This window comes from Rhineura floridana, chromosome 3 (assembly GCF_030035675.1).
Source record: "Rhineura floridana isolate rRhiFlo1 chromosome 3, rRhiFlo1.hap2, whole genome shotgun sequence".
Classification (NCBI taxonomy): Eukaryota; Metazoa; Chordata; class Lepidosauria; order Squamata; family Rhineuridae; genus Rhineura; species Rhineura floridana.
The window spans coordinates 98,238,468-98,264,686 of NC_084482.1; the positions used below are offsets into that span (position 1 = coordinate 98,238,468).

Genomic DNA, 26,219 nt, shown 5'->3' on the forward strand with positions numbered 1-26,219 from the left:
GGGGTCTTGAAGGCATATGCATATTAAAAAATAGCAGCCAAGTTAAAAAATTTTATAAAGCTATTGGTGACCGAGTATGTCATTCTCTACACACAATGAAATCAATAGACTTAAGTTTCTTAGATCTGTTGATTTCAATTGGTCTACTCTGACTATGACTATCATTGAGTATCACTCTAGATTTCTTTACACTGTACAGGATAGCACTGAATTCTAACACTACAAATATCTACACAAATGAATATTATAAATCATATATATTATAAATATATATATAAAGCGTCATTTGTGAGATTAATAGTTTAACTTTAACAGAACCTATATAGTCGCTGAAGGCTGTAGAAAACTAGAATATTGACACTTGTAAGGTTATAAGCTGAATAAAACTAAAACAGAAATCACAGGGTTAAAAGTGAGAGAAGAAATGAGAAAGAGAAATTCAATCATCATTGGTCAATAAATCCAGTTCAGTATCTTGGAATAGAAGTGGCCTCAAATTTTCAGAATTTATACAACTGTTTATGAAGTCCTTTTTAAAGAATGCCTAGCTTTAATAGAGGAATAGAAGTTAAATCTATGCTTTTCAAGAAGGATAGCCGCCATTAAAATGATGATTATTCCTAAAATCAATCATGTGATCCAACATCTACTATTTAAACTAATTAAAAACCATCTGAATTAATGGCAGAAGATTCTAATGAAATTTATCTGGCTAGATAAAATGTCTAGTCTTAAGGCATCAGTTTTATACGATGAAAAAGAAAGGGGGGATTAAAGTATCTCCCATGTAGCTCTTGTATGCTGCAAATTGTTTAAAATGGCTAACAGACTGGATTAAAGAACCCTGTTCAGACATATCCAAATTTGAACAGGATATGTTAGGAACGTCTACCCATTAAATGTTATGGGGAGAGAAAAAAGCTAGAAACAAGGGAGCATAAAAATAATTTTGTTCTATGTAATATTGTAAAGGCATGGGACAGACAGAAAAGATGGTTGAGTCTCAGTTCCTCTGGAGCTGATATTAGACAAGTTGTGTATTAGTTCAGGGAGAGATCTTCAAGACTGGAGAACATACAAGCTTATTAGATTAACCAATCTCCCCAAAGATGGAAATATGCTTGCTTACTTGGAGATAAAAGCTAAGATGCAGGGCAGAAAACCAAATTAGTTTGCATATTTGCAAGTAAGAGGTACAGCCGAAGAACATGAGGAAACTTGGCAGAGATTTAACAGAGTTTGAAAAGCTAATTCTGAACAATAGACACCATCTAGCAAAAATGTTTCAACTTTTTCTTAATTATGAACACAGCCTGAACAAATTAAGGAAAATATGATTAGATGGGGGCAAGACATTGCTTTAGATATACTGGAAAACCTTTGGAAAGCCTCACATATAGCCACATTGAGAGAGAATCTAAGAGAAAATTGTTGTAAATTAATGTGCAGATGGTACATCACTCCTGTGAAAGTTCATGAAATAAATCAAAATTACTCTCTGGTATGCTGAAAATGTCAGAAAGCAATTCAAAACAACTTAATAAGATCTTAGGATACTGGATACCCTTTCATCCTGTAATGTTATTTGTTAAAACTATTTAAAATGCTCTGTAAATGTAAAGCACATAGAATTAGTTTCATATCTTAGTAGCCACAAGAACATTATATGCTAAATACTGGAGAGTGAGTACATACCAACAATAAAAGAATGGAGAGAAAAGGTTTGGGATTATGCAGCAATAGCTACAGTGACAGAATTTTTGAAGCTTCAAGAAGGAAGGAGAAATAAATGAATGTGGCAACAATTTCTTGAATATATCCAAAATTATGGTCCAATATCTGAGCTGTATCCACGATTTATGATGTTTTGAGTAAGTTATTATATTAAGCAAGGTGAATATAGTTTAGCTGGTGTTCGACGGGGTGAAATTGCCCCTGAAGGACCAGGTCCGCAGCCTTGGGGTTGTTCTTGATTCCAAGCTGTCCATGGAGGCTCAGATTTCGGCAGTGAGCCGGGCAGCTTGGTATCAATTACACCTCATTCGTAGACTGCAGCCCTACCTTCCTGCTCATCAGCTCCCACTGGTGGTACATGCCCTGGTCACCTCTCGGTTGGATTACTGTAATGCGCTCTACGTGGGGTTACCCTTGAAAACGGTCTGGAAATTACAACTTATACAAAATGCTGCGGCTCAACTACTTACAAACTGTCGCCGCCGGGAACACATCACCCCAGTGTTGTTCGACCTACCCTGGCTCCCAGTTATTTTCCGGGCCCAATTCAAGGTGTTGGTATTAACCTTTAAATCCCTATACGGTCTCGGCCCAATTTACCTGATGGAGCGCCTCCAGCGCCACCAACCATGCCGCCCAACAAGATCAGCCACACAGGACCTTCTCTCAATCCCGCCAACTAAAACAGCTAGGTTGGCGGGGACAAGAGAGAGGGCATTTTCAGTGGCGGCCCCCACTCTCTGGAACTCCCTCCCGTATGACCTTCGACATGCCCCTTCCCTGAATGTATTCCGCCAAGCTTTGAAGACCTGGCTCTTCAGACAGGCCTTTGGGACTTACGGGGAGGGTTAAATTTTTACGACCAATAGCCCACTACTCTGTACTGGAACTGTTTTATTGTTTTATTGTTATATTGTATTTTATGATGTATTTTATTATGATGTAATGTATTGTTCTTAAATTGTATGTCGCCTAGAGTGGCCATTGGCCAGATAGGCGACCCACAAATTAAATTATTATTATTATTAGCTTTAACAATCCATCAGCCATAATAAGGCTGACAGAGTGAATAATTTGTATTACTATTATTTTGATATTTCTGTATTTTTTATTCCCTCTCATGTAAAATGGTTACTTTCCTTCAATGTTCTTTTCAGTTTTACAATTATAAAGAATAAATTTGGGGGGGGGGAAACGGTTTCATGTATTTATATTTACACTGCACAATGGAAGTTAAGTAACTTCCATTACCTAACTCTAGAAATCAAGTCTCCTGCCTTGGCAATCTGTCCCATCCAGCAACCTCCTCCTCCACAAGACATGGGAACTGATACTCCATTATTATTTCACATGTTCCAGGATTCAGCCACAACTCTGGTAGCAGGTTAAGAGCTGTAATAGCGAAAGTTATGAAAACTATGAACTATTATTGTACATATTCAACCATGAGGAAAAAACTAAAACAGGTCATTGCAAACATCCCTCTTTTTACTGTCTAAAATCCATAATATGGAGCTCTTTCTTTTGTCTTAAGTAATCTGAAGCATTGAATTAGTGATATCAAGTTTATCTGTACATAACAGTACATTGTTGGGACAGAAAGAACTATTCTAATTTTGTGCTCATTTGCAAAATACACACACACACTAGTTTTTCTGTAGAGATTTGTAGAAAAAAAACGCAAAGCAGAGAGGTTTAAGTTTATATGCAGAGATTAAAAATATGAATAGACAGAATTAAGATACCTGTTCATAGTTCCAGAGACATCAATATCATTCATGAAGCATTCTATGTTCAATGGCAGATCAGAAGCATTTGCACTCATCAACTTCTTCAATTTCTCACATTCCTGAGATAATCTCAACAGTGCACGAATTTTGGACTTTATGTCTAGCTTATATTTCTTCCCAAATTCTTCACAAAAATAATTTACTAATACTTCATCAAATTTCCTGCCACCAAGTACTGTGTCAAATGCTGTTGCAAGAACCTTTACAACAGAAGGGATAAAATATTTCTGTTAAACGGACTACTTTTCAAAATTCCAAGTCATTAACAATCTGATTAACCCAAACTGGTGGCATTTTACCCAAAGGGCTGGTTTACAAACTCTCACAATCATTGTAATCCACAACATTCTGTTGTAATAAGTAATAGCAATCAGTGATAGGATATCCTCACTACTTGCAGACCAGTAACAGAACACTTAAGTAGAGAGAAAACTGTCAGCCTGTGAAAACCTTTATACCAGCCTATCCATTTCCCTGTCCTCTGTGTCATCATGCAACTTGGCAAATAAAGGGTTGTATCCAACAAAGTTGTCCTGTTTGCAGAAGGAATTCCACTTACTCAACCCAACTTCCACTCCCTCTCCTCTACCTGAGCATCCCCCAAATCTGCTCCCGAAGGTTGGAGGAATCACCAGAATAGATTGGGGGTTGTGGGGGAGAAGAAGGGGAATTGCACAAGTGGAAAATCTTGTGCGAGAAGGATGACTTTGTTGGACACAACCCAAAGTTGCCACACACACATCTGATGTGGCTACCATCATTACAAAGAACCTCTGTAAGCTATCCAAATTTCACCCAGACTCATACATCTTTCAAAAACCAACAGTTCTTTGAAATGATGGTACAAATGGAAATGGGCTGCCTTCAAGATGATCCCGACTTACGGCTACCCTATGAATAGGGTTTTCATGGTAAGCGGTATTCAGAGGGGGTTTACCATTGCCTCCCTCTCAGGCTAGTCCTTCCCAGCTGGCTAGAGCCTGCTCAGCTTGCCACAGCTGCACAAGCCAGCCCCTTTCTTGTCTGCAACTGCCAGCTGGGGGGCAACTGGGCTCTTTGGGAGTATGCAGCTTGCCCACAGCTGCACAGGTGGTGGGGCACATAACTCCTGAGCCACTCACTGTGGGGGTGATCTTTAGCTGGCCCTTTACCCCCAGGAGACACGAGCGGGGATTTGAACTCACAGACCCTGGACTCCCAGCCAGGCTCTCCTCCCCACTGTGCTAGTTACCTTAAATGTATGAATCATTGAAGACATCAAAGTTAGGTATCCAATCAACTGATATGTTGATCATGATGAACCTGAGTCAGCCTTCTATATATGAACAGTTACTGAGTTGTATGATGAGGAATGAAGCAACTGGCTACACTTTATTTGTTAAGTTATTTATACACTGCTTTTCAGTTGAATTCCACAAATGGTTTATATAAGTTAACTAACACAATAAGCATCAATACAAAATTATAATAAACAGCAAAGTCAAGCTACTAGGAACAAAACAAATTTGAAAGCTAGATCTCTCCTCTCATTAGAGCAAGAAGGTTCTTGAGTAATCCTGTGGTAGCAACTTGGGCAGAGAGGCCACCTCAGCTTCAACCCCAGCTGCTGGACTCTCTTTCATAATTGCATTTTAGTCTCATGACACTACCCTTTTTAAGAGGGATATTGCACTATTTCGCATAGGCTGTCATGAATTTCTGATACTGCAAAGTCGGTCCAACATCTTACATACAAATAAAATGTGGCAGCGTAATACAGGCAAATTATATGACTGCACTGGCTTCATCTGTGGGATGCATTAATTATCTACAGAAAAACAGTTAGACCTCTTTCATGAGTTTCCTTTAAGTGAAATACATGCAGGTGATGACATGACAGTTGTTACAAGAGCACTACATGTGCTTAATGGTTATCTTGACGCACCAATGCATCTCTGTTTCAACACCTCACATGCCAGAAAAGCAGTAGCTTCTGTAATTAAAATAAGTACATAACTTTACTTACCTTTAATTTTCCCTTGTTGAATGCACATACTGAAACTTGGTATGCTGAGTGTCCTATGTCAACAAACACCACGTTTCTTGGTTTCTCTTCTAATGCAGGCAGGTCTTGTTTATAGATCCCATATGCCAGAGCAACTAGAAAGAATTTAGTTTCTATTAGTAAAAACCGTTTTCACTCTTGACTAGATATAATTTTTTAAGTTTTTTTACTGTGCAGCTGCAGCGATTAAATAAAATTGCATATAGTTGCTCATTACTATAAAGGCAAGCCATCACAGCACAGAATGCTACATAACATGGGTAAAGAAGTTGGGGACCTCTAACCCCAGCCAATATAGCCAATGATCAGGAACGGCAGGAAATTATAGTCCAGCAACATCTGGAGGGTTGCAGGTTCCCCATACCCAATCTATAACCTCACTGGATGCTCTTAGAAATGCTGTAGGACTGCTTCAAGATTTTGCATCCTTCTTTATTTACCTGGAACAGGCCTTGAGATTACCTGCTTTGCAAAGCTCCAAATACATCTATAAAACAGAAGTGTTCTCTTTCCTCAGACCTTTTAATGTAAGTGAACCAGCTCACACATGGATTCTCACCACACGTTATTAAGAGATGTCCAAATATGAATAAGCCATGACAGCTTCATCATCAGACAGGACTTTCATAACATTCAATGTCAACCCAAAACTCTTCTTTGCAAATAGATGTATTGTGAAACAACAGCCATAAAAATTAAGTAAGCAAATTATTTTTATTCATGTGTGAGCCAGCCCTTAGTCAAAACTTAAAGTTTTCAAACTCTGTGAAAGTCTTAATAAACCTAACTTCATCCTTCAACACTAACACATTAAAGAAGGTGAACCCTTCAAACACAAAACAAAAGAACTTGAATGATGTGAGTTGTATGGAAACAAACATCACCCTGTATTCATTAACTACCTGCAGTAGTTTCATTAATTAATCGCAAGCAGTTGAGTCCAGCAATCTGTGTAGCATCCATCACAGACCTCCGCTCTGCATCTGTATAGAAAGAGGGAACCTACAAGAAAGACAAAAGCATATTTTTAGAGAGACCACTTCCCAGAAACAAACATCTAACAAGATTTGCTTGATCTTTTTTTCAAATTTGGGGGTATATTTTTTAACTAAGTTACACTTAAAAGCAACTTTGTGAAAAAGCAAATGCAAGTCACATCTTTGAAATTACTTCTACATGTCAACATACTGATAAAAAAATCAATTTACCGAAATCACACTGCAGGTAATCACACTAGCATAGGATCAACTGAGACTGCAATATTAAGCAGAAGTTTGCATATTTTGGCTGCTTTTGGAGGCCAAATGTTTGGAAAAGGACCCTTCTGCCATAGGAGTTTTATTCCCAACTACATGCTGCACCACTGAAACTTCAAGCTTAGACCTGGAGGGTGTGGATTTCACAGATACCCTTTCCAACTCCGAGTTGGAAAAAGTAGAGGGCAGCTGTGGCTTTACCCTTGCTGAGAGCACCTAACAGAATGCAGAGAGCCATGCACCTGCAGACCTCCACTTTTTTCCAGTTTTTGAGAGGACCAAATTGAATGTTTAGTCGTTTGCCTTCCCCAGAAGCACCAGCCCCAAGTCCATATCTACAGTCCAATGGTAACCCTGTAAATGACATCTTTCTCTACTATTACAATTATACCATTGTGTTATAAAGGTGAGTCATCTTGTACAACACTGGTGGTGCTGTCTGAGATGAATTCTTATCAATGATGCTAGATAAGATGTGATAAATTAAGCCCTGGTTTACTAGATCAAATTACTTGCTTGTTTGTACCTTTAAGTGTGTCAAATTTTATTTTCTGGCACACAAAAGTTTGGTTTCAACTTAGTGAAAGCTAAGGATCCCTAAAATAATGGGAGTTAAACTCTAGATGAGAGACTTATATGTTTTACCAAGTTCAGAGAGATGAAGCGCCAATTCACTTTTGACAGAAATTCCAAAGTTACCGCATACTCTTTCTATTTACAAATGATCAATATAGAAACCAACACAGACTGTCTACTTACAGATACAACACAGTCAACTACAGGTTTCTTAAGTGCGTTCTCTGCAGTTTCTTTTAGTTTAGTGAGGAGCATTCCTGTCATCTGCTCAATGGTGAAATTTCTTTCTTCTTCCATGTACATAACCTTAGTGTAAATATGAAACAAAGCAAACATATTTTAAAGTTGTAACTTTCCAAGAAAGCCTCAACCAGTTTTTTTTACAATGTTGAAGCCAGTGTAGAGGTCTCTCCCCATACCCCCATTTCACAAATAAGTATCACAGAAGCAACCTTAGAACATCTGTTATTTCGGTTGAATCTCAAGGGTTGATCAGAATAAAATTTAAAGGACGTAAACCATATCCATATCTATTTCCCTGATTTTTCTGCACAGATTCTACTGTTTTGACTCCTGGCAAAGAGTCAAACAGCACTGCATGAGGTGGGGGGGGGAAGACACACCCATGAGGTATATATTTGTGTGCATCCGAACACGCACACATGCACAACAACTTACCTTGATGCCAACGGAGTGTGATGTCAGCTGGACAAGTTCATAAGCAAGCTTTGCTTTTTCATCTTGAACAAAGGGATCCGAAAATGCATGGCCATGAAATCTTTTAAAACCTTGTACTGTATTCTTTGCATTTGAAATTACCTAAAAATAAAAATAGATTTCACTCTCTTCTTCTAACATATAAGCTTTCTAATGCTTCTTACTGAATCACACTTTATAGTTACTTTATTCTTTCATGTTGTGTAAACAAGCAAGAGTGCATTTCCCATTTTGTTTTGTTTTTAATTATCGGAGTACATAAACAATCAGATGCCTAGGAAAAACTATTTGAAAGTATACTGGTAGTGGCATATAAAATACGTTACCCTTACACAATCCCTATAATTCTCTTAACTTGCTCCTCGGGAGATTTATTCAGCTTTCTATCAATAAAAGCAGAATTTATTCTACCTGAATTCTCTAGTGCACACCACAGATTAACCAGAGAACTGCGCACCATACTCCCAGCCCCAGTGAGAAGGGACACATCATTGCATTGCTATGGCTCAGAAAGCTGGCCCAGTCTTCTGCCACAGGGCAGTAGCTACAACTATTGCTTCTCAACAGGAAAGGTCTCAATGACTCCTTAAGTTCTCAGAGGAACTCTGGGCCTTAGCACAGGTGCAAATAAAAAGTGATGAGGTGGCATGCAACACCCAATACAGTGAACAGAATCAAATTCACTTTTGAAGTTGGAGAAAGCTCAAGGTACCAAGACACTATAGGTGAGCAAATCAAGAAGAGTTATAACTAGAAGCTTAGAAAACATCATTTCAGTTTCCTTTGTTTTAAGCATACCATAATATCATTAAATTTTGAGTCTTTAAGAGAACAGGAGATTCTGTTGAAGAATTAAGTCTACTACATTCCATTTGTGAAAAACCACAGGATCTGTCCTAGAAGTTACACTTCTTACAACTTGCTGTTTTAATGAAAACAGACTCATTTTTTAATTCATATTGTAAATTAACCTTCACCAATGTGGTCCCTTCCAGATGTTTTGGGCTACATCTTCCACCAGCTCCAGCTAGGTTATCATTACACGTGAACACAGCCAAATACCATGGAGGGCATAAGGCACATACACAAATTAATGAGTCAAATCAATAAAGCCTGCTTAGAATATTTAATAAAGCTGCATTAAGAAATAGCCACTTTAAATGTTACTGGTTTTTTTCCCTACTATCCTAGCAATTGTGTTTGTGATTCTACAAACTATTTCTGAAGCCTTACTTGGCTTTTAGCTGCAGCCCCAATTGAACGATTCTTGGGTCCAAAGGCTATACATGATCTAGAATGAGAAGAAAATGTTCAGTTCTAAGACACACATGGAAATCAGTTTATCCAGATGTAAAACAATACTATAATCAAATGGATCTATTGACAAAGATCTCATTTAATACCAACCAGTTTCATAAGCAGTTTTCATCAGTTTGGTAAGTTAAAAGTGCTGTCGATAAACCAATTACCTCTATGGAACACAGCCTCAACTTATCAATGTCCTTTTGTTCTGTATTAAAAGTTCAACACAACTGACTCAAAACTGCCCTCCAAGCCAGTACTGTGCTTTACCTCAGGGATAAACTTTAACTGGTAAGCCAAAGTATTATTCATTACTTCATTGGTTTATTGGTCTAAAGCGGCTCTTCTGTTTGCATGGGGTGTGTGTGAGGGGATCTCCCATGTAATTCCCAAGGGTCTCCAACGCTCAGGAGTAGATTTTCAGGAACAGTGCTAAGGGAAGACAATGGCTGAAAAGTGTCATTTGGTGATGCAAAGTTAAGATCAAGGCTATTCCCATGTATTCATTTATTTAACAAAATTTACATACCGCTTGATTAGATTAAAACATCTAAGAGATAATTAAAACAAACAGTAAACTAAAAAGAGACACGTCAACATCTGTATGTCTGGATAGGGTTGCCTAAACAAAAATGTTTTAAGCACACACACACACACACACACACACACACACACACAAGTATAGTGGAGAAGCCTGTGTGATATCAACAGGCAGGGAGTTCCAAAGTGTAGGTGCTCCACACTAAAAGATTGGTTTGGGTATTATGTGTTTGGTTATTATGTGTGGAATGAATATTATGTGGCACCTATAACAGTGCCAGTTACGCAGATCAGAGCAGTTGATTGGGCACACAGCAATCCCACAAGTAAACTGGTCCCAACCTTTTAAGGACTTTATATACCAGTAGTAACACACTAACCCAGTAACAAATTGGCAACCAGTACAAATCTATGAGTAGATGACCAAGGTCCCACTTCCCCAGACTCACTCTCAGTAAAGGCCATCCATCAACACAACCAAGGGCAACTCAGTCCCATGGCCAGGACTGAACCCAAATTGGACAGATGTCAATAATCTGTGTCACCCAAGACAGCTTGCAGCTGCCCCACCATAGCTCTCTCCACAATCTTCCCCAAGAAAGGGTGTAGACCAAAGTTTCCTCATTAGACTATTTCAAACATTGAATTACAATCATACCAACATGGAACTTTGCAAAATAGCAAGACTGTGCTGGCTGTTTTATTGCTATTGTTGCTAGACTATCAAGGATCAGATTAAAGCTCATCTATGTAGAGCAGATTAGGGCAATAAGACCCCTGACTTTATACACATTGCCAAATACTGGCACACTGTGGTTTAATAAAATAATACTATGTTCAGTGCTGTGGAAGCAGTAAATCCACTCACTGCTCAAAATTATCCATAGCTTTATTATGATGCAAACACATTTCATTTATTTTGAATATTTATATCCCTTCTTTCAACTGAGTGATTCTCAAGGCAGCATTTATAAGCAAAACTTCTCATGGGTAAACATTAAGACTGCTTGAACACTCTTGATCATACCATATTTGCTTATTTATATTGCTATTTATGCTATTTTTGTCAATGACTCTAAAAAAATCATGGTAGTTTAAGCAGCTGTTGCCAGTTACTTATTTTGCCTTCTTTTTGTGTCTTCTGCTCCAGGTATATGAAGGGGAAGGGCTGCCTGAGGTAGCACCTCGGCGTCGCACCAAGTGCAACACTAAGTGCGCACTTAGCGTCGTACTTGGAGTCATTTTGGAGTGTCTTGGAGAAAGAGGACAATGGAAGAAATGTTTGTAGTCCTACTGGTTATAGACGATGGTGGTTAGGTGGGGAGAAGCACAACAGAACAGTAGAGAATTTGTTTCAGACATACTTTATAACTGTTATTAGATATATTTTACAATTGTTCTCTTTTTGTTCTGCTTTTGATGAACTGTATATTGTTTGAGATTTATTGTTTGGTTTATGTTTTATAATGCAATGTATGGTTTTCCTCTATTTTTGTCTAGATATTTCTATAATTGTTAATTATATCTTGTTTTTTAAGATATGAATATTGCTAGCAATTTATTGTTGTTAGTATGTTTCTAAGTATTTTGACCTCCTCTAGGATGCACACCTTAACATGGTTAGGGGGTTTGAGAGTGTTAAAGAAGCTCAGAGCAATGCCTTCAGGAGTCTAGACCAAGAGGCTAGACTCCTAGCAGGGGCACCCAAGGCGGAATGGTCAAAGCTGAGACACCAGACTAAGATGCATCCAGACTCAGAGGAAGGCAATGGTAAACCACCTCTGAATACCTCTTACCACTAAAACCTTATGAACAGAGTATCCAAAATACAACATGAAGATGAGACCCCCAGGTCAAATGGCACTCATCGAGCTACTGGGGAAGAACAACAGACAAGCACAAGTAGCACTGTGACTAATGACGCAGCTGGGTCAAAGCCGAAAGGAAGCCCGGAGGTAGCAGAAGATGGAGAAGTTCCGTACTTTCTGAGAAAACAAGACCAGGACCATACTACAGTACAGATCATGAACTGGTAATATCGAAAATCAGAGTAAAGCTAAAGACCAACAAAGCAATCATAATGCCAAAATACAATTTAAATAACATCCCAGAAGAATATAAAGATTAAATAAGGAACAGACTGGAGGCTTTAAACTTAGTTGATAGAGAACCACACGAACTACAGATTGAAGTCAGAGACATTATCAGGGAAGAATGCAAAAAGACAATACCTCTAGTTGAAAAGAGAGAAAGACCTCAACGGATGACTGACAAAACTCTTAACATGGTTAAAGAGAGAAGGAAAGCAAAAGGAGACAGAAACACGGTCAGAACCCTAAATGCAATAATACAGCGACTAGTACGTAGGGACAAAGAGAACTATTACAATAGTTATTGTATAGAAATATGGGAGGACAACAAAAAACGAAGAACAAGAGCCCTATTCAAAAGATTAGAGAAATGAAAGGGAAATTTAAACCAAGAGTAGGGATGTTGAATAATCAACAGGGGAACAAACTGACTGACCCACATGAAATAAAAGGAAGATGGAAGCAATACACTGAAGAATTCTATAAAACAGATGCCAGGATGACAGATTCATTCATGGAGGAACCGTATGATGAAAAACCAGAAATTTTAGAATGTGAGGTGAAAGCTGCTCTTAAAATACTTGGAAGAAACCAATCACCAGGAACAGATGGCATACCAATAGAGTTGCTACAAGCTACTGAGACTGAATCGGTCCAAATTTTGACAAAAATTTGTCAACACATAGGGAAAACTAAACAATGGCCCATAGACTGGAAGCATTCCATATACATCCCAATTCCAAAGAAAGGGGATCCCAGGGAACGCAGTAATTATAGAACTATTGCATTAATATCCCGTGCAAGTACAGTAATGCTCAAGATTCTACAACAAAGGCTCTGACCATATATGGAGAGAGAAACGCCAGATGTCCAAGCTGGATTTAGAAAGGGAAGAGATCATATTGCAAATATATGTCAGTTAATGGAACAGACCACGTAATTTTAGAAGAAAATCACCCTGTGCTTTATAGATTACAGCAAAGCCTTTGACTGTGTAGATTATGAAAAACTATGGAATGCTTTAAAAGAAATGGGGGTGCAACAGCATCTGATTGTCCTGATGTGCAATCTATACTCTGGACAAGAGGCTACTGTAAGGACAGAATATGGAGAAACCGATTGGTTCCCCATCAGAAAAGGTGTGACATAGGGCTATATTTTATCACCCTATTTATTTAATCTATACACAGAACATATCATATGGAAAGCGGGATTGGACCAAGATGGAGGTGTGAAAATTGAAGGGAGAAATATCAATTTAAGATATGCAGACAATACCATAATACTAGCAGAAACCAGTAACGATTTGAAACGAATGCTGATGAAAGTTAAAGAGGAAAGCACAAAAGCAGGACTACAGCTGAACATCAAGAAGACTGAAGTAATGAAAACAAAAGATTTATGTAATTTTAAGGCTGAGAATGGGGACATTGAACTTGTCAAGGATTATAAATACTTTGGCCAGAGTCATTAACCAAAATGGAAACAACAGTCAAGAAATCAAAAGGCGGCTAAGACTGGGGAGGGTAGCTATGAGAGAACCTCAAATCCAAAGATGTCACTGATCACTACAGTCAAGGTCATTCAGACCATGGTATTCCCGATCTCTATGTATGGAGGTGAAAGTTGAACAGTGAAAGAAGTGGGAAAAGAAAAATCAACTCTTTTGAAAATGTGGTGTTGGAGGAGACCTTTGCACATACCATGGACTGCAAAAAAAAAAGTGCGTGTTGGAACAAATTAAACCAGAACTATCACTAGAAGCTAAAATGATGAAACTGATGTTATACTTTGGACATATAATGAGATGACATGATTCACTATAAAAGACAATAATTTCTGGGAAAAACAGAAGGGAGTAGAAAAAGAGGAAGGCCAAACAAGAGACGGATTGATTCTATAAAGGAAAGCACAGACCTGAACTTACAAGATCTGAGCAGGGTAGTTTATAACAGATGCTACTGGAGGTCGCTGATTCATAGGGTCACCATAAGTCAAAATTGACTTGAAGGCACATAACAACAACAGATATTTTGATTTCATCACCACACATTCACTAAGCTCAAATAATACTTAAACTGTATACTTCTCATGTGCATGGCTAGCTTTCAAAATCATACTAATGCTAGTCTTTACAAAAGGGAATACCTATCATGCCAGACTAACAGCAAAAACCATGAGGATACTGAACTTACCCTGGTCTTGCACCTTAACAGGGTGAGTTAACTGCTCCTTCTAGACAAATAGTATACCAGCTTTATAAATAAGCCTACAAAGAAGTCTGTAGAGATTTTTACTAGCCTAGTAAGGGGCCAGTAACCTGTTTTCCATGCTGGCAGCAGCAAACGGGAATCCTCCATCTCTGTGGTTAGAATGGAATGGAGGCTAGTAAAAAAATTGCCACAGAAAGGGTGGAGGAATATGCCCTCCTCTACAAGGCCACGGCACCATGCTGGCTGCAGAAGAAAGAAAGCCCCTTCTTCCCTAGCAAGTGAGATATTGGATGAGGAACAGATCGACCATTCCCTCCTTTGGCAACCTGCCTGAAATTCCTTGTCAACTATAGCAACCAGGCAATTTATTTAAAAATAAATAATAATAATAATAATAAATTTAATTTATATGTTGCCTGTCTGGCCAATGACCACTCTAGGCGACGTACATGAAGAATTAAAATACAATACAATAAAATACAATAATAAAAATAAAACAATACAGCAGCAATAATAATAATGTAGGGTAGAAGGCATTTGTTCATAACATTTAACCCTCCCCAGAAGTCCCAAAGGCCTGTTGAAAGAGCCAGGTCTTTAAGGCTTTACGAAATGTATTTAGGGAAGAGGCGTGCCGTAGATCTTGTGGGAGTTCCAAAGAGTGGGGGCCGCCACTGAGAATGCCCTCTCTCTAGTTCCCGCCAATTGAGCTGTTTTTGTCGGCGGGACTGAGAGAAGGCCCTGTGTGGCAGATCGCATCGGGCGGCATAGTTGGTGGCGTTGCAGGCACTCCTTTAGATAGACTGGGCCGAAACCGTATAGGGATTTAAAGGTTAATACCAACACCTTGAATTGGGCCCGGAAAACAACAGGAAGCCAGTGTAGATCGAACAACACAGGCGTGATGTGATCCCGGCGGCGACTATTTGTAAGTAAACGAGCCGCCGCGTTTTGTATAAGTTGTAGTTTCCGGACCGTTTTCAAGGGTAACCCCACGTAGAGCGCATTACAGTAATCCAGTCGAGAGGTGACCAGGGCATGTACTACTAGTGGGAGTTGATGATCAGGAAGGTAGGGTTGCAGCCTTCGTATGAGGTGTAGTTGATACCAGGCTGCCCAGCTCACTGACGAAATCTGAGCCTCCATGGACAGCCTGGAATCAAGTACAGCCCCAAGGCTACGGACCTGGTCCTTCAGGGGTAGACTTACCCCGTTGAACTTCAGGTCAACGTCTCCCAACCTTCTCTTATCCCCCACGAGCAGTACCTCGGTCTTATCGTGGTTCAACTTCAGCCTGTTCCTCCCCATCCATCCACTCACGGATTCCAGGCACTTGGACAAGGTCTCCACAGCCGACTCTGGTGAAGATTTAAATGAGAGATAGAGCTGAGTGTCATCTGCATATTGGTGACACTGCAGCCCAAATCTCCTGATGATTGTCCCCAGCGGCTTTATATAAATGTTAAATAGCATGGGAGAGAGGATAGAGCCCTGTGGCACACCACAATTGAGAGGCCAAGGGTCTGAAACCTCCTCCCCCAATGCTACCTGTTGGTACCTATCGGAGAGAAAGGAACGGAACCACTGCAGTACAGTACCTCCAATTCCCAATCCCTCCAGGCGATGTAAAAGGATACTGTGGTCGACAGTATCAAAAGCCGCTGAGAGATCGAGGAGGACAAGAAAGGTGGATTCTCCCCATCTAATGCCCTTCTCATGTCATCTACCAGAGCGACCAAGGCTGTTTCAGTTCCGTGACCAGTCCTGAAACCCGATTGGTATGGATCCAAATAATCCGTTTCATCCAAGTGTGCTGACAACTGGTTGGCCACCACTCGCTCAATGACCTTGCCCAAGAATGGAAGATTCGAAATTGGGCGAAAGTTATTAAAAACTTGGGGATCTAAGGAGGACTTCTTCAAGATGGGCTTTACAATTGCCTCCTTGAAAGCTGATGGCATCACACCCTCTTGCAAGGATGCGTTTACCACCGTTTTAATCCCTGTGCCCAATTTCTCTTTGCAGCTCATAAGGAGCCACGATGGGCAAGGATCATTCAGGCAAGTGGTAGGCTTCACAGTTGAGAGTACCTTGTCCACTTCCTCAGAAGGGAGAAGCCGAAACCGATCCCAATTTACCGGCTTGCAACTGGCCAACTCTGGTTCACTTACTGTGTCCACGGCGTACGGGATCAAGCTCTGTAAGTGTTCGATTTTATCGGCAAAGTGCTTTGCCAATATGTCACAGGAGGCCTTTGACTGTTCCAAGGGGTCCTGGGCAACTGGACCGACCAGTCCTCGAACCACCTGGAAGAGCCTCCTGGGACAGCACTCCGCAGACGCAACAGAGGCAGCAAAGAACGCTTTCTTTCCTGCCCTTATTGCCACTTGGTAGGCAGCTATTGCTGTTCTAACCTGTGTCCGGACATCTTCAGAGCGGGATTTCCGCCACCGGCGTTCTAGTCGTCTCACCTCCTGTCTCAGCAAACGCAACCGTGGTGTATACCACGGTGCTAACTGAGTTCTATTCAGGGGGAGAGGACGTTTTGGAGCCACCTGGTCTAATGCCCTGGTGATCCCCACATTCCACTCCCTCACCAGGGTTTCGACTGGGCAGCCTTCAGTAGGTTCCAATTCCCCAAGCGCAGTTAGGAATCCTTTTGGATCCATCAGGCGCCTGGGGCGGACCATTCTGATAGGTCCTTCACCCCTGCGGAGGGGGTGTGGCATTGAGAAGTCTATGTTTACCAGGTAGTGATCTGACCATGACACAGGGGTGGAATAAACCATTCCCAACTTCAGACCACTTCTCTCCTCTCCCAGGACAAACACAAGGTCGAGAGCATGACCGGCTACATGGGTGGGTCCCCTATTACTAAGGCGCAGTTCCCAGGAAGCCATGGTTTCCAGGAAATCCCGAGGGGCTCCAGTGAGAGTGGACTCGGCATGCACGTTGAAGTCACCCAGTACTAACAATTCTGGGGACAACACCCGTACAGCCGAGACCACCTCCAGCACCTCAGCCAGAGAGTCTGCTGTGCAGCGGGGTGGGCGGTACACTAGCAGGATCCCTAAACTGCCCTTCGGGCCCAACCTCCAGTACATGCAATCAACACATTGAGTCCTATGGAGAGGGAGTCTGGCAAAAACCAAAGACTCTCGATAGATGACTGCCACACCCCCTCCCCGCCTGCCCACCCTCGGCTGCTGTGCATAACGGAAACCTGGTGGACACATGGCCTCAAGAATGGGAGCAGAGGCCTCGTCCAGCCAAGTGTCCGTATTACATGCCTGGTCTGCACGCTCAGCCAAGATCATATCATGGATGAGCGAAGTTTTTTGTGCCACAGACCTGGCATTACACAACAACAGTCGAAGGTCGGTAGGAACCTTATGTCCCCCAGTTTTCATCTGGTTCTGGACAGACCTGGAACAGGGGATGGGTATAACACATCTATCCCCTGTTCCCCTATTCTGGCGTGGTCTGCCAGCAGCACCCTTCCAGCGCCTGCCGCCCAATGTTCCAATAACTTGGGCCCCCACCTCCCTCCCTGACTTGCACATGCCTCTATCCCTATCTATCAATCAACAGGCCACCCACCCTAAAACAGTATTGGTCCAGAGACCCGCCTCCGTACCCTGTAGCAATTATAGTTAATTAAATTAATTAAATTACATTAAATAAAATTAAACAATCAATATAATAACATACCAATTCCACATTCACATATTCAAACATCCACTCCAGTATCACATTCATACATGCAGACATTTACATATTCATATACACCCCATCCCATCCCAACCAGCACAGCCACCTCCACACTACATAACCAGCAGCAATCCAACTACTTTAGCGATGCAAGGTCCAGGCAGCAGGGGGGCGGCAGTGGTGATGAAAAACAGGCCGCAGAGAAGACCCCCGGAGGTAACACGGCCCGCAGCAGCAACAACTGTAAGGTAGGGCTGTAGCAATGGCACCTCAGCAGTTATCCAGTACCGTAACGGCAGTGTTCTTCCGCGGGGGTTGCTCTTGCTACCGCCACTGTTGTCATTCGTCGGCTCCCGCAGCGCTCTCACCGCTGCTCCCCGGCACACCATTGCCATCCGCCGGCTCCTGCAACGCTCTCACCGCCGCCTCCCCGGTGCCCCGTTGCCGTCCACCGGCTCCTGCAGCGCTCTCACCGCCGCCCCCCGGTGCATCAAAGCTCTCCCCTGCCTCCTAGGCCCAACGCCACCACACCTCCACGGCTCCCACGCCGCTATCAAGCCACTCCTCCTCGGCAGATCTTCAGGCTACCTCGCTGCTTCCTCGTTGCCACCGGGCCAGTCCTCCCGTTGCCGGACAGGGTTGGCTCCTGCGGGGCTCCCACTGCCGCTCACCGCCTCCCAGTCCGACCACCTCCCACGACGCTCTCACCGTCGCCGAAGCGGGTCACCTCTCCTCCGCCAAGCCGTCGGGCACCCACACAACGCTCTCCAACCGCAGGGAGACCCACCGCCTGTCGCCCGCAACTCCCGTGTTGATGCCACCAGGTAAGGAGGCTAGCTTCATCAGTTTAAGATTAAGTTAAAACTCCACATGTCACTCACACGACGTCCACAGAATGCAGAGGTAGCAGAGTAATAATGCAATAAAATGCAATAAAAATAGATGGTAAAATAGTTGTAACAGATTTAAAAGGTGTTTAAAGGTGTTTAAAGGCTCGGCTTACACAGCTCGAGCTACAACGTCCTCTTAAGCCGCCATCTCAGCAACCAAGGCTGCAGTACACTCAAGCCTCCTTGACATAGTAGTATACTCATTATGGGCTAAACTTAAGGTAGACCCACACCGAGTACCCATCAAACTACTCTAGAGAATGTGGGTTTTATTCTTATTGCTGCCAAGTTACTATAGACAGAATATCACAAAATTTATGATCCATTGGTTAAACAGATAATGTATTTAAGATCCTGCTTATTATTTTCTTTTCATACCCTGAAAGACTCCTAAAACCCATGGCACTGACAGCCCTTATCCCAGAGACTCCTGTGCAGTCTGAATAGCAGATGGTATGATGTAGACGCAATGGGACAGATCCACCCCCACCCCCAATCCTTTAAACAGCATGCTACATCCCACAAAAGTGGCTCTTGGATTAATTGTGCCTGAACACACTTGTTATGTCCCTTCAAGTCAATTATGACTTATGGCAACCCTATGAATCAGTGACATTCCACAGCATCTATCATGAACCACCCTGTTCAGACCTTGTAAGTTCAGGTCTGCGGCTTCCTTTATGGAATCTATCCATCCGTTGTCTGGCCTTCTTCTTTTTTACTCCCTTCTGTTTTTCCCAGCATGATTGTCTTTTCTAGTGAATCATGTCTTTTCATGATGTGTCCAAAGTATGATAACCTCAGTTTCATCATTATAGCTTTTAGTGATAGTTCTGCTTTAATTTGTTCTAACACCCAATTATTTGTCTTTTTCGCAGTCCATGGAATGCATAAAGCTCTCCTCCAACACCACATTTCAAATGAGTGGATCTTTCTCTTATCCGCTTTTTTCACTGTCCAACTTTCACATCCATACATAGAGATCAGGAATACCATGGTCTGAATGATCCTGACTTTGGTGTTCAGTGATACATCCTTTGCATTTGAGGACCTTTTCTAGTTCTCTCATAGTTGCCCTCCCCAGTTCTAGCCTTCTTCTGATTTCTTGATATTGTCTCCATCTAGGTTATTGAATGTGCTGAGGTATTGGTAATCCTTGACAAGTTCAGTGTCCTCATTGTCAACTTTAAAGTTACATAAATCTTCTGTTGTCATTACTTTAGTCTTCTTGATGTTCAGCTGTAGTCCTGCTTTTGTGCTTTCCTCTTTCACTTTCATCAGCATTCATGTCAAATCATTACTGGTTTCTGCTAGTAATATGGCATTGTCTGCATATATTAAATTATTGATATTTCTCCCTCCAGTTTTCACACCTCCTTCATCTTGGTCCAATCTTGCTTTCTGTATGATATGTTCTGTGTATAGATTAAGCAAATAGGGTGATAAAATACACCCCTGTCTCACACCCTTTCCGATGGGGAACCAATCGGTTTCTCCATATTCTGTCCTTACAGCCTGAACACTAGGAAAGCAGTATTACCAAATGTGGTCATGAAAGGAGTGAATTGATGTATCCACTGTCATGAATACAAGACATAAACTTGCAGGTCTGGCTACTAATAAACCTTTCGTTTTCCTACAGTCAAGGGATCATCTCAAAGCCCCACCCCAGTTTCCACTAGAACCCTGGAGCTGGGCATGAAGTGAAACGATCCCCTATGGAAAGTAAAAACAAGTTCCAAATTAATTGGCAGGGCAGTTTGTATGATCTGGAAGCTAACTGCTTTTGCTGCTTTCAGACTACTGATGTGGCACAAATAATTAACATAGGCACATGTGGAGCCCAGGTTTTCAGACAGCTACTTTTGTGGACTTCTATGAAAGGCTTATATAGTTGCTTCATACTGTACTTTATATGATACCTATTTTATATTGTTGTGACCTGCCCTGGGGTCTTCTGGTGATGGGAGAGTAATGCATGTATTATTATTAATGATAATGTTGTGCCAAACTCTTCAGGGATAAACCCCATCCACATTTTGTTTACAGCAATTTGTGCATGTGAAGACCAGAGAACTGGACAGGATGGAGCTAAATGTTACCAGCCTACGTCCCTGGAAATCAGTCCCATCATTTACCAATTGTGTCTCCCAATTAAGGCTGCAATCCAATACACACTTACCTGGGAGAAAGTCCCACTGAACCCAATGGAGTTTACTTCTGAGTAGACATGTATTGGATTGCAGACTCGGTGTTGTCTGCTGGAGGGGCAGAGTATTTAGAAGAAGCAATATCTCTGGAGTTGAGTACTTCTAGCAACCCAAGTTTGGGTTACAAGGGTCAAAAAGCACATTGGTACTCATGAAAAGTAACAGGCCTTGAGAGAGATTTTAATGAACATTGCTACTCTTGAAAGTAGTACCATAGTGCTGTCATTTCACTAGCTTGTAACAGCAGATCCAGATAGACAGCAATCTTGATCTTGGTAACAAACTCAAATAAGCTAAGCAACATTAGGAGTGACTCAAATAATTCCACTATAAAAGGCAATAAAAACAGAAACAGTAAAAAGGTACTTGACATCACCTAGCAACTAAGGTAACATTATACTGTTCTCCACTGTACGTAAATCTCTAACTTGTCAGACGTTAAGAATTCCTTCGCTACTTTAATAGTTTATTTTCAAGCAAATTGTGCATGGATTGCCTTTGTCCTTATCTTATTTGAAATTTAGGCCCCTCCTCACCACAATTTAAGAATTATCAAAAATGTACATAGTTGCAAAAACCATGCTTGCTAAGGTTTAGAGACGCTTCACTGTACCTTAATTGCATTTTTTATTATTTTGTACATTACCTTCAGAATACCAATTGGCCATTGAATGGTGGGAAATAAGTTTAAGAAGTAGTTAAATAAAAACTTTCAAACGTCTATCATGGATTCTCCAGCAGTAGTGACCAGAAAGCCCTGAAACAGGGCAATTCAATGTGGGGCAGGCACTGGCAGTTTGGATCAGCTGTCCCAAAAGTGCTGCAAATCCCACAACAGGCATGATCCTTGCACTCCCCAGCTATGCCAATCTGGAGCTGGTGTAGCAAAAAAATTACAAGAAACTACCTCCTCCCTTCTGCCCTGGAGGGAATGGGCTTCAGATGAAGCGGTAAACCCACCACTCTGCTCCTGCCGGTCTCCAAATTAGGATTACTCTGCCCATGTTAAAGAAAGTATTATGGATATGCCTAGATATAAAATGGCTGGGCAGTTTAACATCTGTTTTCCTGGATACAACAGATCTTGCTGTGCCTATTCATGCTTCTGTAACTTCTACACTACGCTGTTGTAAAGTGCTCTACATAAGGTTGTCATTGAAGACAACTTGGAAGTTTCCAAATACATATATATTTGAAAGCAGTACAAAGTGGGGGACATATCAAAACACCTGTCACCTACCCTCAAACTCACCAAACACGCCAGATTTCTCTACCTCTGCTAGTTGATAAAAACTCTCCAACAGCTTGTGCATCCACCAACCCCTGCCACCTCAGAGCCAGCAATGACCAACAGAGGTGCATTGTTTTTCTCTGCCTCTGCACCTGCCAGGCAGCTGAAGTGTCAACCATCCTGCTGGAGGCCCAACCAACCAGCTGGCACAGAGACATTCTTCTATCAGTGTTTAGGGCTGGGATCATGCCTCCTCCACTGCAGATCCAGTGTTGGAAGGAGCATTGCTCCTGTCTTGCCTGCTAGATCCTACTTAACCACTCACCATGGTGAGAAGGGTGGCAAGCAAGACCGTAAAAACTTGTACATAAGAAAATATACAACACCCATATGTATCTAGGTGAAGTTTCAGTGGCTGGGCAAAAGGCAACCATCACATAACAACCCCCAACATGTTCATTAAAGATGTATGTGGGACTAGGGAATTAGTACCACTCAAGATTAAGCATGCTTTTCTGCATGCTAATATGAGAAAAGGTTAGAAAATAAGGAGCAAGATAGGGAAAAGGGCAAGGAGCAGAAGTGGAGAAGCAGGAATCCCTTCTCACTGAAACTGAGTATAATGATTAATAATTATTATTTTCCTCTTCACCTGGGACCCTTTGCACTCATTTCAAGAGGAACTAAGGGTTGTCAAACCACCACAAAAATCATCCTAATATAAACAGATCTTGGACAGGACACACAGTACTAGCACAAGATAATCCTGGAAGCAAAAGCAACAGACTAAGTGAAAAGGTGTCTATGTAAACACTCCCTGAATTGTATCAGAAGCTTTGAGATCTTTTAGATAGTAAGCGATCTATAAATGGAAATGATGATGATGATGACATGATGATCAGAAGTGGCTTGCCAGGTGGGGTGAAGCTCTTATGCTAGCTTCACAGCAGGCAGATTTACTGTTTACTGGGAGAGGGGTGAGGCGGTGGGGAGGTTTGTACTGTAACAACCTCCTCACCTGCTGCCACCTGGTAGGCAACAGCAACCCACCTGCCAGGATGCTAGCATACATCATTTGTCAACCTTCTTCTGAATAATACTAGTTTCTGCTTTACTGAGGAGTAGTCAAGGTGATCTCAGTTTGGCATTCTGAAAGTTCAGCTTTCATATGCAACTGAATATAATTGTAAAAAAGATAAGGCTATTTTAGCAAACTTTAAAACAAAATTTGTTTGTTATCAAGAGCTAATGTAAAAGCTCAGCACATGAGCTGAAGTCCCCATTTCAAATTTCACCTCAGCCACAGGCTCACTAGGAAGGAAGTCTTTATTCTCTCAGTCTCTCTCACACACACCTAATATCTGCAATATGGGGCTAATACTGACACATTTTTATATTTATTAATCAAATTTATATCCTGCTCTTCCTCCTGCAGGGCTGAATACAACAGAAACAACAAAAAGCAAAGGTAAGTGTGTTGGTCCATAAAGAGACCATGGCTGGGCAATATCTTTACTGAGACCAATCAAAATGACACAAAAGTCTGGTAAGCTTGCCACAATTTTGTGACTATTTGATCAGTCTCAACACTTAAAGTGAAAGCAAACTATCCAAAAATAAGACTACAAGAAAAGGGCATCAAAACACACAAACACACTACACAGAATTCATGCTGGTTGACAAGTGTTTGTTTCAGCAACATTTACTATTTCCCAACAATGCATTTATTTTTGCTTCCTCCCTTTCCCACACTCCAGTGTTGTCGCTTTTAACATGAGCCTTTCAGTGTTATATCCCAATTTGGCAAAAATATTGATATTTTGCTGTCACAATTGACATTGGAGTACTACATGTCTGCATCACACAGAGACATATACACCTGTTGAGAAAACCAGCCCCATGGGGGAAAACTAGCTATAAAAATAATTGTGAAAACAGGTTATCAGCTCACAGTTGGTCTCAGGATTATCAGTACAGAAGTCACATTGAGCAGTAAGAGAGGAATACAGCAACTACCTTCCCAAAACAGGTAATGAATACCTTTGAAGAAGTGTAAATTCAACGAATTCAGACCTTTTCTAGCACATGCTCGACAACACTGGATGTGTTCTGTAATCCCAGGAACGCAGACCAGATTAACAGTTCTGCCTCCCTAATCTTACTCTGACTGGCCACCTCCCCGAAACCAATGCGCGCAGTTTCCTCTGGACAGTGTTGAGCCATTCACCATCTTTCTACGAGTGCACGCACGTGGGGAAGCGAGGTGGGGAAGGGAAAAGGCACTTCCTCCTCAGCGCAGCGGCTTGTCTTACTCACTGATAAAACCAGTAGCCTCCACTTTTCTTCTAATACTCTTCCTTTTTTTAACATAGCGTTGCCATTCTGGGGAGAGAATTATCTAGCAAATCAACAAGGGGAAAGGGGAATCTCAAATAGACGTGGCCCCCTTTCACTAGGCCCCAAGCATTTGGCTTGGGATGTTCTAACCTGCCAAGTTAGCTACGCTACCCTCTTCTCCGGCTCTTCCCTCTCTTGGAGTTGCTCGCTCGCTCTTTCCCCATTGTTCCCTTCGACCCTAGCAAACCATTCCCTTCATTCTCTGCCCCCCCCCGCTTCATAGTCCCCGCCGTCACTCACGGGGTGCAGCGGTCGCTGTATTCGTTGGCAATCGTTTCGATGCCCCCGGCTCGGGCCACCGCCACATAGCAGCTCTGGAAGCCCAAGTCGATTCCTACCACCGACATGCTGCGCTCGGGATGGGAAAAGAAACAGGCCGAGCAGACGCGAAGCGAGACGGCTTGAGGGGCCCGCGGGAACCTCTCTGAGGGCCGGGCAAGAGGTAAGGAAACAGGCAGGCGCTTTAGGCAAACGTCCCGTCCGCCTCTCCGTTCGTTTACACAGCGGCCGCTCAACTGTTTAAATGAACGGCGGCGTGCAACTCCGGTTGCCTCCTTGCGAGGGGGGAAGGGAGGGGAAAACTAAACAAGCAGGAGGAGAAAAGAGAGATCTCGAAAGATCCTGTCCCGTCTAAAGGAAAAGGGGGGAAGGGACATAGTCTCGCGAGATTCCTCCTCCGGGTGCGTGCATACGTCCATGCTTGCGTACTCATTCCGCGCCCAGCCCCCCCTCTAATCTCTATAGTTCCGCCTCTAGTGGCCTCGGCAAAGCATGGCCGTAGGAGGGTGCTAGTACGGTTAAGGCTGGCGACTGGGGTGGGATATCCGGAGAAGCACGCAGTCAAAAGCAGCTTTTGCGCGCGCTTGGGTTGTTATCCGTTTCAGATTTTGCAGCGCGTGAGGATGTCGCTCGTTGGAATGTAGCTTGCTCCCTCATCCGAACCCCTTCCCGCCATAACCGAACATTCTTCTCCGAGACTGTCCCATCCCTTCAGCCTCATGCGCTCACAGTCTTGCTTCGGGGACGGGGAAGTATCCGGTCGTTCCAGCCGCTCTGTTTGGACCTCGGAATTTTCCCTAGGTTACACCTTTCACTGCCTGTGCTTTGCACTCCGAGTGTTTTTGGCAGCGTCAGCCTTCAGCGGGGACAACCCCCCAAACAAGGAGCTCGCCCCCTTCACGTAGTATGTTTTGCCCACCTAGAGATATACATTGCCTTTTCTGTGCACTCCGACAATTTTTTTTCTGGTGCCGCTACTGATTTTTGGCCTAGCTGAAATGTGTCCTTGATATGCCTCTCATTTGTCTGGATGGAGGATAGAGAGGGGTGAGTGACGACGTGTAGAAATAAACGTACTGTATAAAAGTAATATTTATATTTGGTGCTCCATCCATTGTCTCCGCGCTGCTCACTTCTGGGATACGGCCCTCAGAAGGTTGCACAGAAGGGAATGTTGTCTTCGGGCTGAAAAAGGTTCCCTGCTTCTGGGTTTTTTTCTTACCAGTATGATAGCTGTCC

At 42.2% G+C, this 26,219-nt stretch overlaps 1 protein-coding gene across 1 annotated transcript in view; it reads right to left on the minus strand.

Moving 5' to 3' along the window:
- The window catches only part of HSPA4 (heat shock protein family A (Hsp70) member 4), a 40,573-nt gene extending 15,185 nt beyond the window's left edge, over positions 1 to 25,388 (minus strand). The window contains exons 1-7 of the mRNA XM_061617016.1: positions 24,942 to 25,388; positions 9,351 to 9,408; positions 8,079 to 8,219; positions 7,584 to 7,706; positions 6,471 to 6,570; positions 5,530 to 5,663; positions 3,480 to 3,724 (exon numbers count right to left, since the gene is read on the minus strand). Coding sequence (XP_061473000.1) covers positions 3,480 to 3,724; positions 5,530 to 5,663; positions 6,471 to 6,570; positions 7,584 to 7,706; positions 8,079 to 8,219; positions 9,351 to 9,408; positions 24,942 to 25,048 — 908 coding nt within the window. The 5' untranslated portion in view covers positions 25,049 to 25,388. The remainder of the gene's footprint in view (positions 1 to 3,479; positions 3,725 to 5,529; positions 5,664 to 6,470; positions 6,571 to 7,583; positions 7,707 to 8,078; positions 8,220 to 9,350; positions 9,409 to 24,941) is intronic.
- Positions 25,389 to 26,219: the final 831 nt, after the last annotated feature.